The 17,603-nt window shown below is 38.2% G+C and overlaps 2 protein-coding genes across 30 annotated transcripts in view; one reads left to right on the forward strand and one right to left on the reverse strand.

The window, feature by feature from the left end:
* PCM1 (pericentriolar material 1) overlaps positions 1 to 7,649 on the forward strand; it is a 40,584-nt gene extending 32,935 nt beyond the window's left edge. For all 29 annotated transcript variants that reach the window (XM_079306426.1, XM_079306438.1, XM_079306415.1 and 26 more), the window contains 8 exons: positions 1,869 to 1,928; positions 3,135 to 3,273; positions 3,906 to 4,051; positions 4,946 to 5,021; positions 5,956 to 6,206; positions 6,438 to 6,530; positions 6,645 to 6,768; positions 7,317 to 7,649. In XM_079306426.1, coding sequence (XP_079162552.1) covers positions 1,869 to 1,928; positions 3,135 to 3,273; positions 3,906 to 4,051; positions 4,946 to 5,021; positions 5,956 to 6,206; positions 6,438 to 6,530; positions 6,645 to 6,768; positions 7,317 to 7,342 — 915 coding nt within the window. In that variant the 3' untranslated portion in view covers positions 7,343 to 7,649. The remainder of the gene's footprint in view (positions 1 to 1,868; positions 1,929 to 3,134; positions 3,274 to 3,905; positions 4,052 to 4,945; positions 5,022 to 5,955; positions 6,207 to 6,437; positions 6,531 to 6,644; positions 6,769 to 7,316) is intronic.
* Positions 7,650 to 10,274: 2,625 nt separating this feature from the next.
* Positions 10,275 to 17,603, reverse strand: LOC306802468 (general transcription factor IIE subunit 1-like). The gene is made up of 5 exons (XM_079306744.1): positions 17,431 to 17,603; positions 13,506 to 13,981; positions 12,066 to 12,267; positions 11,328 to 11,554; positions 10,275 to 10,946 (listed from the first exon to the last, which is right to left on the reverse strand). Exons 2-5 carry the CDS (start codon positions 13,948 to 13,950, stop codon positions 10,558 to 10,560), a joined length of 1,263 nt encoding a protein of 420 aa, XP_079162870.1. The 5' UTR covers positions 13,951 to 13,981; positions 17,431 to 17,603; the 3' UTR covers positions 10,275 to 10,557.

A 17,603-nucleotide genomic window follows, 5' to 3' on the forward strand; every position in this document is an offset into this window, starting at 1 on the left:
AAAATTGAGGAAGATGATGGGTTGAGATAAAGACGTTGAATTCATAGAGCAAAACAAGGAATTCATTCACCACTTTCCATAGGCTGGCAGGTGTTCAGCCACCTCTAGGAGAGCAGGGCTCCATCACATGTAATGGTGACTTGGGAAGTCAAGCACCATCACTTTGGATCTCCCCCACTTCCTCACTCTTTGCCCAGCTTTATATGCTGAGCATGATGCCATGTCATGTGGAACATCCCTTGGGTTAATGAGGATCATCTTCCCTGGCTGCATCCTCTTTGATGTGGACTCTGACCTCTTGCTTTTGCAGTGGAGTGGGGAGCAGAGAAAGTCTTGACGCAGTGGAATGCTGTTCAGTGATAATGAAAAACATCCCTGTGCAATTAACCCTGTGTTCAGCACAAATTGAAAACACAGCCTCATACAATCTGCTGTGAAGAAGTTTAATTCTATGCCAGTGTATTGTTTTTGCATGGCTCCACTACACCCAGCTAACTGCTTAGACATATTGGAGGTCCCAGTTCATTATCTCTTTAGGTTTGCCTGCTGGTTTCCTTGCAGTATCTCAGTTAGGTATCATCTTTAACAAACTGGAGTAATTCTTCTGAAGTTGTCATGTAGTTGGTTTGTTGGTTTGCTGATGCAGAAAGAATCAGTTTCTGGATTTGGTGTGTAAAATACATATAAAGTCTTCAGAAATATGTGCAACTGTAGGATATATTCTTGCTCTAAAAAACAAGCTTTGGCTAGGTTTCACACCATTTACATTATTAATTTTAGTATTGCTTTTATTGGGAGCATAGTTGCCTTTTTAAAAGTTATATGGTCTGTTTACAAAACAAATGATAAACCAGATCACATTCATGTCTTTCTGATTTCAGTGTCCTTTCAGCTTTCTTCTAGAAACACAAATACCAAAGCAAACCCTTAATTAATCTTTAAATGCCAGCAAAAGATTTTTTTGAACCTGTTATAAACAAAAAGTCCTAAAAGTATTTATAGGTGTACCACTAGCTATATTTCAAGATTATCAATTTACATATATCACTAGCATGACTGGTATGAGGGAGACTGTGGAGTGCCTTGTAAAGAGGCCAGAGGAACGCTGAATCCGGAAAGATTTAGACACGACTTTTCTGTTTTATCTGAAGTTGTCCACCGGGCCTTTTACAATAAAGAGTTGGTTTATACCTGCTATGAGAAAACATGGAGCCAGCTTAGATTCAGCATTTCTTCTCTCCTGAAAGAAAGAACTAGGGTTAAGGTCAATGTTTGCCTCATTGCTGTGGCAGAGGTTCAGGTTCAACAAAGCCAGAGATGAGCCAGAAGTGGTAGGTCCTGGTTACTTTACAGACCTGCACAATTATCTCTGTATGGTCTTCTCACAGCCCTCAGCTCTAGAATCTGATGCAGACATACTTGATCTTGCTCAGTTTTCTGGCTGTCTTGAGCCCAGTTAAGTAACTGCTGAAAATACTATTCTTTGTCTTGATCAGAGTTAGAATCATGAAGTGGTTTGAGTTGGAAAGGACCTTAAAGATCGTCTAGTTTCAACCCCCCTGCATACATTAGATGATGTATCTAATTTGATATGCTAGGTATGGTTCAACCACAGACTGTAGGATTGGCCCAGTATAAGTGTAATTGTTGAAATTAGAAGGGTTAGCACAGATTTTTTTTCAATGCTTTGCACCTCTGAAATTTTGAAGTCATCTGTGTATACAAAAGTCCCTGTGGCTTCCTGCTGTTTTAAGATAGCAATTCTTAGTAAGATTAGTATTTCAACCTGGCTTTCGTGAGCTATAGTTTGATTCAGTATTTCCAAATTATTTCAGTTCAGATTTGAAGACAGTTTGTGTTTCTTCTAGGCAAAAAAAGGTCTCCAGGTGGATGTTTGTTCTTCTGTTGAAGATGTCGATGAGGACAAAGTATGTGTATGCCTTTCAACTGTCTTTATTCCTCAGATAAGTTTAGAGATCACTTAGTCTAACTGTTGTCTGTCATAGGAATCAAGTATCTGTAAGGAGTCCATTTTCCAGTCTTCAGAAATTTATTAATCTCCTTTCTGTTATTTTCAGTGATTTATCTTATTGAAGTAACAAAGTAAATTATAATGTCTGTTTCTAAAACAGCTTAACTATTTTTAGCTGTTAACCTTTTCTATTTTAATGGTATGGAATAAATTGATTTACTTTCCATCTGTGGGAGAAGGTAGATGTTCTCAATTGGTACATGTGGTATTTGAGGTTTCAGAGTCCAGGCCTGCCTGTGCTATGAGTATGAAATGTTAGTGCTCAGAATTTGTCCCTTTTCTCCTCAAGTTTATTTTGAAAACCATTCAAGTTTCTTCTGATATCACTGGGGAAATGTGTTGTGTATGAAGTTTTAAATGGTCTGCTGTAATGTTCAGCTTTCTTCAGCCAAGGTGTATATACTAAGCAGAATGTTGAATGCTTTCCTAAATGGATATAGGTAGGCATGTGTGGGAGTGGAGTCAGTGCTTTCTTCTAGGGCTTAGGGCTTCTGTCATACTTCTTTGGAAGTAAAAGTAGGAAGTTGTACATCACTTGTTACAGTTGCTTTACTGTAGAAGAGTCCTTTCAAGATTTGGAGCCAAGCCTGGGGCTTTGCTTGAGGTTCATATAGGAACAGCCGAATTTTCTCATTCAACATATTTAGCAAATTATTCAGTAGGGAGACTGCTGAGGAGGTACTGCCAAAGAGATGAGAAGCTGCAGTTAGGAATATTTTTACTCCTCATTTAGGAGGAGCAGAGAAGTTGCTGGAAGGTAATAATGCAGGTGTGTCCAGCTTCTTGATAATGACTAATCTAATTTAAAGAATTTTTTTAACCTAGCATGATCAATGTCAAGCTTTCCAGATACTGACATACTCTGTAGTTATTAGGTCCTTGAAAGCTGTGTCTGAACAGTGCCATGATCTCTTACAAGAAGTTCTGATGTTCTGTTTTAGGAGTCCTGTTCTGCTGTATTCATTTCAAGGCCATAAGGACTACTTAAACTTGTTTTCAGTAGATACTTTTTAACTTTTGAGAAATAACTCCTTTATGTAGAAACCTTAGTGTAGTCTTCAGATAAATGTGAATTTGCACAGTATTTTCCATGTTTTCCTAGGATAAGGATGAGACTGAAACGGCTAAACAAGTACCAGACTCAGAAGTGTGTGCTGGTAACAGAGTGCCAGAAAGTATTAGATCTGATGCATCTGATCAAGAGGAAGATGAAGAAAGTGAAAGAGGTCCAGTGGCAATAAGTAAGACACTTTTATGTAGTTCATTATTCAATGCTTCCACTGTAGTTTTGACCAGCTAATTTTACAATAGGATTTGCATGAAGTAGTGCTGTGTGACACCTTCTCTCGCAAATTTTATAGTCAGTCCTTTGTCAGTGAAAGTTTTGCAGTACTGTATTTCCTAGTGTTATGTCAAGGGTTAAATATTCCAATTAGAGGAGCTCATTTTTTCACAATCAGCTTAACTCCAAGTTTCTCAGTCTTTAGCCTGAATTATGTGAAAGCTGTGCAAATTTTACGCAGTTTTTCATTTAAATAATGTGTCTTTTTAAAATGTGGTTTTACTTTAAAGTAAAGCTTGCATATATTTGTTTGTCTATGTCATTTTTTTGTTTTACACCAACTACTTCTAACTTGGATTGCTTTACCATTTACATTCTTTGCACCAGCTTGTTTAATAACTTTGACATTTCACACCAATACAGGGGTGTTTGTTCATAATATAGCTGCTGTGAAACATACAGGTCTTTGAAAGTTAAGTTGCTACTGCATCTTAATCTTAAAGAATGTTTTGAAATTAGGGGTATCATTGCATTAAATTCGCCAGCAGGATTTGGCAAATCAAAGGTGGTTCTACATTGATTTGCCTTTAGGTTTATCAAAGGCAGAAACCCAAGCTCTGACTAACTATGGCAGTGGAGAAGATGAGAATGAAGATGAAGAAATAGAATTTGAGGAAGGACCTGTTGATGTGCAAACATCACTACAAGCCAGCAGTGAAACAACTGAAAATGAACAGGTACTGTCAAAATTTTAAAAGCAGAACAAACCTGTGCCAGTGCACAGCTTTTTAGTATATATTTATAGGTACCTCATTTTTTCCTGTTGCACTGTATACTGCTGAAAGTAAAAGAATAATACAAGAAATTGTGTGATACCAGTAGCTGCTACATGCAAAATGTAGCATTCCTCACCTAAGTTTGTTACAGTTGATGCCAAAGTGGATGGATGGACAGAGACAAAACTAATCTGCTATGAGAGAGGAAAAAATGTTAAGCTGCAAGTGAGAAGTTAAACTTTCAAAAAAGTGTAATTTTAAACCTTTAAATAGTTCTTTATCTGTGTCTGCTGAGATGGAGTTCTAATTGGGAGTAATTCACTCTTGTATTCTAGCATGTCTTTTGTTTGTCTTTTCCTCCCTTTTGTGATAATTATTTCTGGAACAATGGTAAAATATTATTGGGTATGAATGTCATTTCACTGTTAGTTTTCTTAAAAAGGTTTAAATGTGTGACCTGGTTTTAGAGAATTTTTAGTTCTTTATATATTAAATAAGATTGACAATTTAGAAACTTGGGTTTGCTTAGCAGGTATTAACATTAGGCAAGGATGTAACTGGAACATTTTACTTTAAAGGCTAAAACAGTAGATCTTTTAAGTGCAACCAAAGAGTTTACCTGGGAACTACTGCAGTGAAAAGAAAATGTTCAGATAAAACATGCTTATCAGTGTTAATGGTTTTGTAAACTGTTGCTGACTAGCTGGCAAATAGGAACTTGCTGTCTTTATTTCAAACTACTGAAAAGACAAATTCATGGAGAAAGCGAACAGTTTCTTTCCAGTAAGTAAATTAGCCAATAAACTATGAAGCTGATCAGTAAAATTTTGTTACCATTTTTACCTTCCCCAATAGACTTCAAACCAAGAGTTGAGTAAGGCAAAAAGCAGTGAGATTTTGTCATCAGAACAAGAATCTGTTAATGTTAAAGGTAAGCCCTGTATGCAGTAACTGAGAGACTAACACTTCCATATGAATTTCCATATGGTGAGACTTGTCTTGGACAGTGCCTCTGTAATTAAGAGTGAGATGATCAAATTTACTGGACTGTTTTTCTCAGAGAACTGTATCAGTTGCCTGGATGTACCTGTGTTGACACAATAAACCTTTTAAAGAGGAAAAATTGAATAATCTTGCTTAGGTAGATGAGGTTTTGATGCTTGATGTGAGCAAGAATTTTAGCTGATTGTTGCTGCTCTTGGCATACAACTGTATCAGAATTAATGTGTGTTACAGTGTTTTGATGTTTAGATTTATCCTGTGTTTGTTCCATTTACTAGTAGCAATTTTTTTTTTTTTTTCTGTGAGTAATGTAACTGATTAAGAGTGAAGAAATTGTTTTCCATCAAAAGAAGGGAGCATTACTGGGTAGTATGAATGTTATTTCTAGTGTAACTGTTGTTACTACCACATTCCCTGTGTTTTTCTGTTGCAAACACTAGCTTTGTTCTTGGCCTTTTTTGGTAGACTGAAAATCAGTATTAGAGTGGCAAAATATTAAGGAACTAACTGTTCTGTATTATATCTCCTCATACTTAGAATGAATATTTTATAATAAGGTACTTAGTTCTGGAAGTTGTGTTTTGCGTTTTTTATTTTTAAACTTTTTTGAGTCAGAAATCAAATCACATACTCTCATGGGATAAATTGCTTGTACTTAAGTGTGTAAGGGTACAAATAACTGATGTTTTACTTCAATCAGCTTTGTATTGGTCTAAGAGACTATAATTCACTTTCATTGCTTATTTGTAGCTTTGGATCATAATTTTTAGAATAATAATAATAATAGTAATAATCTGGCATTTTTGTGTGTTCAGAATATTTTACTACCTCTGCCTAGTTAAAATGTAATTCTGTGGTTTTAGGTGAACAAGATGTGGCTGCAGTTGTACCTCATTACCTCAGTGTCATGGAGAATACACCAGCTTTAACAGTCAATACCCCAGAGTCCTTTATAACAGCCACTGTGAAAACAGAAGGATCAAGCTCATCTTTAGCAGTGAATGAAACTCAAACACAGGATACCACGTGTGCAGAAAACAAATCTGGTGCAAGTTCTGAAAGCTCCATGGCTGGCAGCCCTGATACAGAATCACCTGTGCTAGTGAACGAATATGTGTGTATATTTCAGTTAAGATGCATCCAAGAGAAATGATAAGCTTTTTTCTATTTCAGTGTTATTTCTGGTTTGCAGTCTTTTTTTCCATCTGCAAATTCGGGATTTTGTTTGTTTTTTTTTTTTCCATCTGCAGATTTGATATGCACGTTGGGTTTTTAAATGTACTTTAATAGGAGTGAAAAGAACACAAAATATCACTTCTTAAATAACCACAATTTTTATTAACAGGAGCCTGGTTCTGGAAATGTAAGTCAAAAATCTGATGAAGATGACTTTGTGAAAGTTGAAGACTTGTCCCTCAAACTTGCTGTGTATTCAGAGGTATTTTGCTATTATTTGTGGAATTGTTGTTCAGAAGTGCATACCCTTAAATGTCTATGTTACCATTAGTAAGAATTGTCCAGAATTTTGAGATTTGCTTTTTCTGTTATAAAGGCAGATTTGATGAAGAAAATGGAAACAGAGGCCCAAACCAAGAGCTTGTCTGATGAATTACTGGGTGGAGGTGGAGCTCAAGATCAAGAATTAGCAGGAGATGGCCAAACACTGAAGGAACCTGGTAATTGTTTTCTATATTCTGCATATTGGGAAAACACTCTGGAATGCTGGAATTTAAATGTTGCTGATTGAAATAAGCAGTTATTGTGGTGCTGTAAAAATACTGGGTTTTATTATCATGTATTTGAAAATGTTATGTTGATATGAAGGGATTTTATCTTGCTATCCATCTCCCTTCTATATACTTTTTTAGATTCTGTGGCTGATAAAGTCATAAAAATCAACATATTTAAAGTGTATGTCACAACATAATGGTTTTGAAACTTATCCAAAGCAAAGTTTTTGTTTCTTGTTACACAAGCTTGGGTTTAATAATATTGTAAATTATAATTACTATTATCTGATTTAATAGCACTTAGTATAATTTCCTGACAGACTGCTCAGTGTTTTTCTGATAGTAACATTCAAGAGATTTTTCAGAATAGTAAAACATCTCCTCAGGGAGAAAGAAATTATTTTTCATATGAAGTATACTGTGTGGTGAAATGTGGTCATGAGCTGTTTGATGCCTTGTAGATGTTAGACAATGCTTTTTTTCTTATTTTTCAGAAAGTTTTGGAGCTCAAAATGTGTAAGAATAACACGAAGATGTGTGCATTTATAAACTCTACGTATACAAATGCATATGGAAGATCAGCATTAATTTCCCAGAATTCTGGAAGTGTATAAAAATGTAAAATTTTTAATACACTGCCTCTTAGAATAGGTATGTGATCTTCTGCCTGTGGCAGTTTAAACAGCTGGAACTGAATCCACTTCTATTCAGTTTTGCTGCAGTGTTCTTTTTCTGTCTTAATTTTTTATTTTTTATTGTGACTTGTTTGGTAATTTTAAAATTGTTCAAAATGGTAGTTTTAAATAAAGTTTGGACTTGTCTGTAAATTTTCTCTTTTGAAAAATTTTCTTTGGCTTACAAACTGGATATGCTGAGTTTGTTGCTGGAAGTTAATTGACTTGTTAGCATGCTTGTTTACTCTTCTCTTACAAGAAATACTGCTAATTTTCCTGGGACAAGAAATTCTCCAAGTTTCTTGCATCATCTCAAAATGCAAGGTATATACCTACATGTTGTCTTTATAGCCTGGAGTATAGCTTGTCTATTACAAAAAAGTTCTTGTTCATGGCTGTGAAATTCCTTTCTATCATCACATTTATCTGAGGTGAAGTTGAATACCCCAGGTTTATAGTTAACTGCACAAACCAGCTGTATTTTTCTGCTTTTGCTGAATCCTTTTGCTGTTCAAAGGATTAAACCTGTCTGAAAATGTTAGTATCTTTTCATAGCTAACACTTAAAATTGCTGCAATTGAGGGTCTGGAGAATCTGTTCTAAAGTGTTTGACTTTGTAATGAAATTTAGGAAACTACAATTAAAGTTAATGTTTTTAAACAACTGTTTAAGTCAGCCACCTCCTGGAGTCTCATGGTAAAGGTGGAATTAGAATTACAGAAAAGTAGATTGGGAAATTTTGTTCCATCTTTCAGGTCAGAGTTGCTAATAACACCAAGTCATAAAAATGAGCTACAAGAAGCTTATTCAGTAAACCTGCTGCATTATAAAGATCCTGTTTACCTTAAACACAAGGCTTTTCTGAAAATAGTTAAAATGCACTGGTCATCTTTAATTCAGGATTGTGTTGCTTTTGAGGTTAGTATGAAAATATGGCTATATACTGTGAGAGACAGTATAGTGATGGTGAAGCCTAAATATGCTTGAAGTTTAAATAAAATGAGAATGTAATTCTTCTGTGATTTTTTTTTCTAGTTTGTTTGGAGTATATCTAGGTTTTATGAATTAATTTTGAATTGGCATATTACGGTCATGTGCCTCTCATGTCCAAGGATGAAAGTAGATTATCAAAAGGTTTGAAGTTACTCTGCAGGCTTCTAAACTGGTGGTACTGCTGTAGGCAGAAGAAACTTTACCATTTTGAGGACCAAAGAAATACATTGTAACAGAGGAAAGCCTGTGAAATGGAAACTGTCGAAGTTCTAATTACTAATTTAGCCCAAGAATCACTCAGACCTAAAAGAGGATATTTTTTATAAAGTGGAGTGAGATTATATGTGCAGATTTGAAATAAAGCTAGTTTATATGTTGAATCATTAAATTCTAAGCTCAAGAAAGAGCCTGAGCACACCCCGTTCCTGAATTCTTGCCCTGGAATAATGGGTTTAACCCTAGTCAGTAACTGAGCACCAAGCAGGTGGTTGCTCACTCATCAACCATTGGGATCAGAGTGAGAAGGGGAAGAGTGAAAACAAAGTAATTCATAGTTGTAAGAAAGATTATTCAGTAAAGCAAAAGCTGCACATGCAAGCAAAGCAAAATGGCAAGCATTTAGCCATCTCCAGGAAAACAGGGCTCTATGATGCATGACAAGGATTTGGGAAGGACAGATGCTATTACTCTGACCAGAACCTGCTAGTTCTTTGAGCTCTGTATATGCTGAGCAGGATGCTCTATGGTGTGGAATAGCCCTTTGGTCAGTGTGGGGCAGCTATCCCTGTATGATTCCCCTCCTAACTGCAGCCCCAGCCTTCTCACTGTGATGAGCAGGAAGGTCTGGACTCTGTGGAAGTGCTGCTCAGCAATAATGAAAACATCTCTGTGTTATCAACACTTACTTTCAGCACAGATTCCAAACAGCCCCACACCAGCTATTGAAAACTACCTTTGAAAACCAATAGTATGTGTACATGAAAAATGCATTGAAATGGTATTTCTTTGCTCATAACCTTCTCTCTGTTTTGTCATGGAGTGGTCAGCAGGGAACCTCTCAAGGTCATCTTGTACCAGCAGGGCCACTCAGAGCTGTTTGCCAAAGTAGCTTTTGAGTATCTTCCTGGTGGGAGACTACCACCTCTCTGAGCAACCTCTGCCAGTGTTTGTCACCCTTACAGTGAAGCTTTCCTAATATTCAAAGGGAACCTCCTGTGTTTTGCTTTGTGCCCATCTAGTCTACTTTCATTATGTCTTGCTCAAGTAGTAGAACTGCTGAAATTAAACTCACTTATGTCTAATGCCAGTCCTTCTACTCACATAGTTCATTTCAAGCAGAATTTATTTCTTGCAAAAAAGAACACAGGGGAGTATGGGAGTGAGATGGGAGAAGCAGAGTCTTGTGCTTAAGACATTGCTTGCTCCCTTACTGATCTGTACCAAAATGAAATTTTACATTTTACTGTCCAGTGTTTACCACTCATGATGGTTCTGTAATGCCCTGGGTACAAAGAATTGGAAAAATTATTCTTAGAATGAAAACTCTAAGGCCAGAGTTACTTCTCCTCTAATGCAGTTCCTAATGCAGTTTAGTAACAGCTGTGCCCTTAGGAGGAGGTTGCTGTGTGACACCTGTCCTTTACTGTTGTACACTGAGTGACCTAATGAACCAGTGGAATGCACATATGGAATGGAACCAAGTCATACTGGATTTGGACTCATTTTCACTGCTGGAAGTAACTTACTTCTGGGAGGAAGGTGGAATAATTTATTTCTTACTATAGATTGCATCACTGCTTTTGAAATGTTATTTTAATCAGATCCAAATGTATCCTGAAATTATTCATACTCCAAAACTAATTACATCATCCACAAAGTCTAGGCATTACAACAACAAACACTTGCTGTGGCTGCAATGATAATATTTGAACTGTAGTTACCTACTACAGGATTACCATCTTGCTTAAGAGCAAGTTCAGACAAAACCCTTCAGTGGTAAACTTTGAAGAACATTAAGTCAGAAGCCTTCATCCATTATATGCAAGGTTGGATATTCCTACAGTAGTAGTTACTCAAAGACAGACTGGAATATTTCTTGCCCTACTTTTATATAAGCATCTCTCTCTTCATTAGTCATGAGAGACACAAGCTCTGGGTTTTCACTAACTTCGCCATATGAACAGGGCTGGCCAGCTACCATTAAAATAGGACCCAGAGTTTCCTGTTCCTCCTCTTGCTCAAAGTTGCTGCCAGCTACTTTCATTCCTTCTCTTGAGTGCTTGGCATCCTCTTCAAACTCACTGTTATCACGATGTGATCCATGGATTTTGCTTTTGATGGGAGCCTGGTCTGTGCTAGATGATGACTTGAATTCATGGATCAGAAGAGTCTTGATGATTTCATTATCAGTGACAGTTTCTTTAATATTTTCTTCAGTTTCTTCAGAAGCATTTACTCCTAGTACACAATACTAAGTGTTAGAGGGGTCAATTGTTCACAGTTACCACAGGCATCCTACATAGATGATGTTTTTCTACTCTGGATCTTTTTTACCCACACTAGAATTCTCTTGAAAGTACAGACATTTCTGAGAGCTTTCCATGGTAAACATTACCACTAAAATTACTGCATGGCTAAAGCCAGAATTTCAGGACCCACCTGATCTCTGGCTTTAGAAATACAACCTCAGTCAATCTTAAAACTGGATTTTGGAAACTAAGGTCTGATAACCACTAATACAGAATTGAAACCTTATCTTCTAAGCCAAGCTCAGTACATTTTCAGTGTATTTAACTGCACTAAGGCTTCTGAATTAATTTGTGAATTCACTAAACTTACCAACACTATTGTTGGTGGCTGTTGCTGCTCCTTCCACAGTGCTCTGTGACAACCAAATAGGTTGCTTTTCAATTGCTTTTTCTCTTCTTTTCTTCTCGTGCTTTGAGTTTTGGACATCAATAGTTAAGTTTTGGGTGTATGTAAGGCCAAAAGTAGCACTTTTGTGTGTCCATTTTTCAGGGTGGCTGCAGGATTCCAGCACACTTGAGCCCGACATTGGATCAAAGCTGAATGAGGTTGAATTTTGAAGAGGTAGAATTCAGGCAAGAACCTCTTCCAGTTCCCATTATAAAAACAAACAATGATCACAAACAAACAAACCAACCCCAAACAACATGTTTTTGTCAGCAGATTAGCTTTAGCAAGTGCCCTAATAATTTACATTCCCTTTTACTTCTCTCAGAGGCAAGTGGTTCTGAACCATTGATTTTTGCAAGGTCTCTTCAGTAGTGCATCTCTGGATGAAGCACACTTGATAGAGAAACATTTTTTATAGAAAGGGCTATGAACATTAGCTGAAGGAGTAATCTTGGAAATAAATTTATAAAAATGTATCAAAAAACTAAAAAGGTATAGAAATAATTTAGGATGCCTTAGATATTACAGACTTCATTAAACTGTACTGAACAAAGAAGAATAGAGTACATAGGCTGCAAGTTCAGTATTTCAAAGATTTTACAACTGTGAAGTTGTTGGGAGGATTTGCATTGAACAGAAGTTCTAGGGTGCTGTTCATACCTTTCTGATAATTCTGGTATTTCCGTTGGCTGAGGCTCCAGCAAGTCATAGGGCAGGACAATATCTTCAGTCTCCCGCAGCAGCACAAAGATGGGCTCCATCTGCTCGTTGAATTTGGCCAGCAAGGTTCGGGCGTCCTGCTTCGGAAACGCTGAGCCGTCTTCCTCTACCTCAGTGTTGCAGAAAGTGCAGCGGAAAGTCTCTGCAACATTTCCCAAAGTGGGAATGCTCATGTTCACGGAATGCAAAAAGATCACGGTACCTTGTTAAGCAGTCTGCAGCCTGGACACTTACCCAGACATCCTCACTTTATCCATTTGTTCACAGAAAACTTGGGATAGACTGGTATTACACACTTGTTACGCAAGTGAGAAATGTCTCAGGAAAGAAAGTTAAACTGGACAGATGTGTAATACCATCAGTTTATTTTTTTCTTCTCTAGTCTCACCTTCTCAGTTCTTAATGTAAGAAAAGACATTTTCAAGCATAAGGAGCATGTGGTTTTAGTTGTTCCAGAGTCAGAGTAAAGGCATATGCTAAAACCCAATATTTATGTCTTCAGTAAAACAAACAAAACTTCAAACTTACTGTGTGAAAATATATCACTAGCCTCAATGTTTGCATTTCAGTAACATGACAGAGTCCCTTCATTTGGAAGAAAAGGATGATTTTGCTAAGTGGCAGAACACAAATTTCACCATTGGAATTTCAGGTTAGTCATATGTAAAGCTCATTCTGCCTAGCTCTGGCATTCTTTGCAGATCCCATGACCCAGATGTCAGCACAGTAGCTGTGCTCTGAGTAATGTATTGCACTATGATGCCATTTTGACTCATTTTGAAATAATATTCAGTAGAGTTATTTTGATTTTAGAGAAGAAAAACCCACAAGTTCTGAAACCACTTCTGCTGTGGATGTGTTGTGTTGAGCCATGAGGAGCCTGAACTTCCCAGCCCGGGAGTGAGAGAACAGCTGTGCTCTGGTACCACTGAACTGCAAGATGCTTATTACAGTAGGTGACTGCAAACGATTTTACCCATCTTGTCCAACTCTTCCATCAGAAGGACTGACCCCACAAATGGATTACCTAAGAGATTCAAAACAGTAAAGACAGTGCTGTGTTCATATTCCCATATGAGGAAGTGAGACTCACAAGACTTGGATAAGTTAAGATTACTCAACCAGATTCAAAGCAAAGCTGAGGCCTGGAATCTGATTCTCAATCCCAGCTCATACACTCAAGATTAATCTTCCTTTTGTTTGGCCTGTTCTATAGAGGCAATGCTTTTCTTACCCTCCCCTCCCAGCAACCCCCGTTCACCAGCAAACAAAAAGCATATTCTAACAAACATGCTTTAACTGCAAAGTTCTTGGAAACAATTTTGTGCTATCAAAGTTACTCTTTACAATAACAGCAAATAAGGAATAAAAGTAACACACCTGTAAATGCATCAAAGAGCTGATTGACTTCAAGGTCTGTGTACGTGCTCAAGCAAGATGGACATTTAAAAGAGGATCTGGTGGTGGAATCCCGCTCATCCACTTCTATTTTCCGGCGTACTTGATCCAGTTTGTATTTTACCACATCCACCAGCACCTTGTAATTAATGTAATAGTAATTGTGCCTCGTGCTCTTCCCATTAGGTGCCGTTTCAACTCGCATCCGCAGCTTCACCAGCTTGTCTGCCTTGAGCGTGTTGAGGACGGTGCGCAGCTGCTTCCGCTCGTACTTGAGCAGCTGTAACAAGTCATCCTCTCTCACACAGGGGTAGCGGATCAGCACGTCCAGGGCCAGGGAACACTCCACACCATAGAACCCCCGCACTGTGTACTTGGCCAGGCACTTTAGGGCTGCCGGCACCTCGCCAGGAGCGCTTTGCTCCATCAGCAGCTGAACCACTGTCAGTGGAGAAGTGCTGGGCAGCAAAGAGAAGGGAGGTAAGCTGCAGAGAATCCTTCTTAGCCATCACAGGCAGGTGTAAAACAGGTCATTTGTTGTGCTGCACTTCTGCAACAGTCTTCACTGACTAGAGGAATGTAAAATCCTTTAACTGCATTGGGAATGGGGAAGGTATTAATAGGTATCAGAAATTATCTAATCTTGAAGTATAATGGTTACACCTGAAACATTAATATCCTCTTGTGTAAAGATCAACAGAAGATATCTAGGAAAACATGTTACAGAAAGTTCATAATCCTCCCAGAAGACAGCAAATTTATTAAAGCTCAGGACAAGAAATCTTAGCTGAAACTGTATCTGCCCTAGTGGCAAAGCCACAAGAGGTATTTGAGGTATTTGTGGTATTTCTGCTGGCTGCTGTGATGAAAGACTTTGCAAAGCTGGGTCACAGGATGCTCCAAGTTATCTGGCCCTCACAGTATAGGGTATTTGGGGTAGCACATTTTATGTCTTGGTGCTCTTCTCTTAGAAGTAGGACTTCTGGCCATATTCCTAATCTCATTAGCAAGACTGTAACTAATTTTAATCAGTCTAACTTCCTAACCATTTCTCATTTGTAAGAAATGAGAATTTAAAAAATTAAGGCATGTTTCAACAAAGCTACATCCCAATTCCCTTATTTGAGGCATGTCAAAATCCTACAGTAGTATTTGACATTGCCACCTCTAGCCAGGTTGCTTTGCAGCGAGCCATGCAATGCACAGTCAGAGTGCTGGTGTAGCCACTGGCTCAGGAGCTGGGCTGGTAGAGGATGGCATGTTATGGCACACTACATCCAGCCCTAGCACCCACTGCAGAGGGTGGCAAAGCTCTAGCCCAGGTAACTGCATATTGCTATCAGAGCTTCCAGGGAAACTTTATCAGAAATCCTGGTTAAACAAACAAAACCACTTGCACTAGCCTTGTACTTGGGCCATAATTAAATTTGCACTTCACACGGTGCACCTTATGGAAAACAAAGACAATGGAAACCTGCTGGACTGAGTCTGGAAACCCTAAAGGTGACAGCACCACAATGACCTAAATTTCCTACAGGAAAAGTGAGGGAACACTGGAATGGGCTGCCCAGGAAAGAGGTTGAATTTCTGTACTTGAACAGGACAAGAACTGGAGCAGACTGACCTAGCTTTGAGAGTTGTTTTGCCATGAGCAAGGGACCAGATGGCTTCCAGACCCTCCTCCTAACCAAAATTCCTCTGTTCTGAGAGAGTTAAAGTTAACAACAGTAAGGAGTAAAGCTTTGGCAATGTTAGTCTGTTCCTTGATAACCTTTCTCAGACTAAGAGCAGCATTTCTGTGCTTTTTGAAAAAAGCCTTCATGAATAAGCACTTTTTTAAAATTGCGGGGGTTTTTTGTTATAATTTTTATGTTATTCTTTCACTTCTCCTTTGCCCTCATCCTCAAAAAGGGTTTAAAAAATTTAATCCACAGAGAAATATGCTAATTTATGCTTTTCTTTCCAGCCTAATTTTGAATTTTTTTCTGTTCAGTGCTTTATAGTTAACCGTAAGGAAAGGATAGACAATGTTCTCAGCCAGTTCCAGAGAAGAGTAGGATGGCTTTGAGTTTCCTCAGGGAAGCACTCTGGAGAGCACTGAGCCTTGTCCTTCCACACTGGGCAGAGTCCACAGAATGGAGGCACTGCAGCCTCCAGTCCAGGCCCAAAGGAAAGCAGCCGCCTGTAATCCTAAACCAGCCCAGCCCCACTGAGGAGCACCAAGGGCAGCCCCAGCTTCCCTATCAGAAGTGTTACCACTCACATGCATGGGTCTGGGATACATCTCAGAAAGAGCTGGGTGCCCTCTGTGTGGCTTACTGTCATATGACCCCCAGCTGGATTGTGGCAGTATTAAACAAAAGAACAAGACTGCTTATTCATCCAGTTCTTGGCAAATATGTCAGCAGAATGCTGACACTTCAAGGACTTGTATTAGGTATAGCTCTCATGACTCCTTTTTCTTACCCTAACTCAAGTACAGAATGAAATTATTTCAAAGGGAGTATGATAAGTAGGTAATATCATTAGAGAAGGACCTGAACAGTGAGCAGGTTTGCTGACCTATCTGTTCTCTGGATGGCTCCTTATCTCACACTGGCACTTCGTACTTGCATCTCTAAAGCAAGCACTACTCTGAAGGGTTTCTGAGCACTTTGATCTTAAAAGCTTGTCAGGTATAGTCTTACAACCATGTAAAATAGTCATGGAAGGAAAAAACCAAACAACCAAACACACAGAAACCCCACCACAGTCATACAACAGAGCCTAACCTTCCCCCCCACCATACCTAAACATACTTTAGATATCAACATATTCTGGCATACAAGTGAGCAGTTATTTTTCCAAAAACAAATCCACAGAGCCCACTGTCCATTTGCAGGGGAATTTTAAATATGTAAGCCTTTGGTTCAATAGAAAAGGAAATGGCTTTCTTTTAGAAAAATGACTGAATTTGACCTAAATAAGAGACACTCATGGATAAAATAACCCCCTCAAGAAATCTTCCTTTAGGCTACAAAAGAATCAAAAGTGGATGTATTCTATAATAAAAATTATTTAAAATAAAAACGGAGGAACTCTTTTTCTACCATGCTCTGCTATATTTAACATTTTAGTTCTCCAATCCACTCAAAAAACCTCTCAGCCATTTAATCACCCTATTTCAAATCTCACAGTTCTTAAAGACTACTTATTTTTAAGTTATTGTGTAGTTTTCAGTTGGCAGGCAGCAGTTCTCTTTTGAGAGGAGCTGGAGACCACCTTTACCAAGGAAAGGAGTAGAAAGTATGTAGCCCTCTGCAGCAAGAAGGGCTTTAGACAGGAATCTGCTCTGCAGCTGAGTTGCAGTGTTAAGAGACAGGTATTTTACTACTCATGTAGATTCCCCCCCCCCTCCTTTATTTTCCCCCAGTTGACAGCATGAATGGACAAGATATTCTAGAATCAGAGTTTAACTTTGCACTTTCTCTGCTTTTAAAGTATTTATTTTTATGAGGGTAGGAGCTACCTTATTATTGCATTAATTATTTTTAAAATTATCCAGTAACTTAGATTTTTGAGTGGCCCTTCTGCTTATAGTTTATATGCAGCCATTCCCATAAGCAGAAACTACATTTAAGATCCCCTTCTTGCTGTGGGAAACCTACACAGAGTTACTTGTGCCAGCAGGCAACTATTAAAAGCAGGATTTCAAGTCAAGAGGCATCATACAGAGCGAGTTCTGCAAGGTTTCTCTGAAGCCAGTTGCTTAATTAACTTTTTTTTTTTTTTTTTTTTTTAGCTGAGTGACAAGACAAAGTAGCCATCTCACAATTTAAAAGGCACTAAACCAGAAAGATTTGATAGGATTTTGTCAGACTTCATATAACCCTATCACTTGCAAATCAGTTAAAAACCTTATCATTACCTCTCTTTTATGGGCAGAAAACTTCAGGCTGATGTTGTAGAGAAATTGCTCCTTTCCTAAGAGCTCAAAGTAACTGCAAAACAAGCTTAAGTATTTCCCAGCCTTTTCCTAGACCTATCTGTGATAAGCCCTAATCATCACCCAGCTGGTGCAAGAGTTCCCAAATCACATTT

The sequence above is a fragment of the Erithacus rubecula genome, assembly GCF_903797595.1.
Source record: "Erithacus rubecula genome assembly, chromosome: 5".
Classification (NCBI taxonomy): domain Eukaryota; kingdom Metazoa; phylum Chordata; class Aves; order Passeriformes; family Muscicapidae; genus Erithacus; species Erithacus rubecula.

Bases quoted from the DNA above. Each gene is read 5' to 3' on its own strand.
- LOC306802468 (XM_079306744.1), bottom strand. From the start codon at position 13,950: ATGGAGCAAAGCGCTCCTGGCGAGGTGCCGGCAGCCCTAAAGTGCCTG. The intron at 12,268-13,505 runs GTGTGTTACTTT...GAAATGTTGCAG, and splicing joins GCTCTTTGATGCATTTACAG to AGACTTTCCGCTGCACTTTC. The intron at 10,947-11,327 runs GTAAGTTTAGTG...ATTGTGTACTAG, and splicing joins AGCCACCAACAATAGTGTTG to GAGTAAATGCTTCTGAAGAA.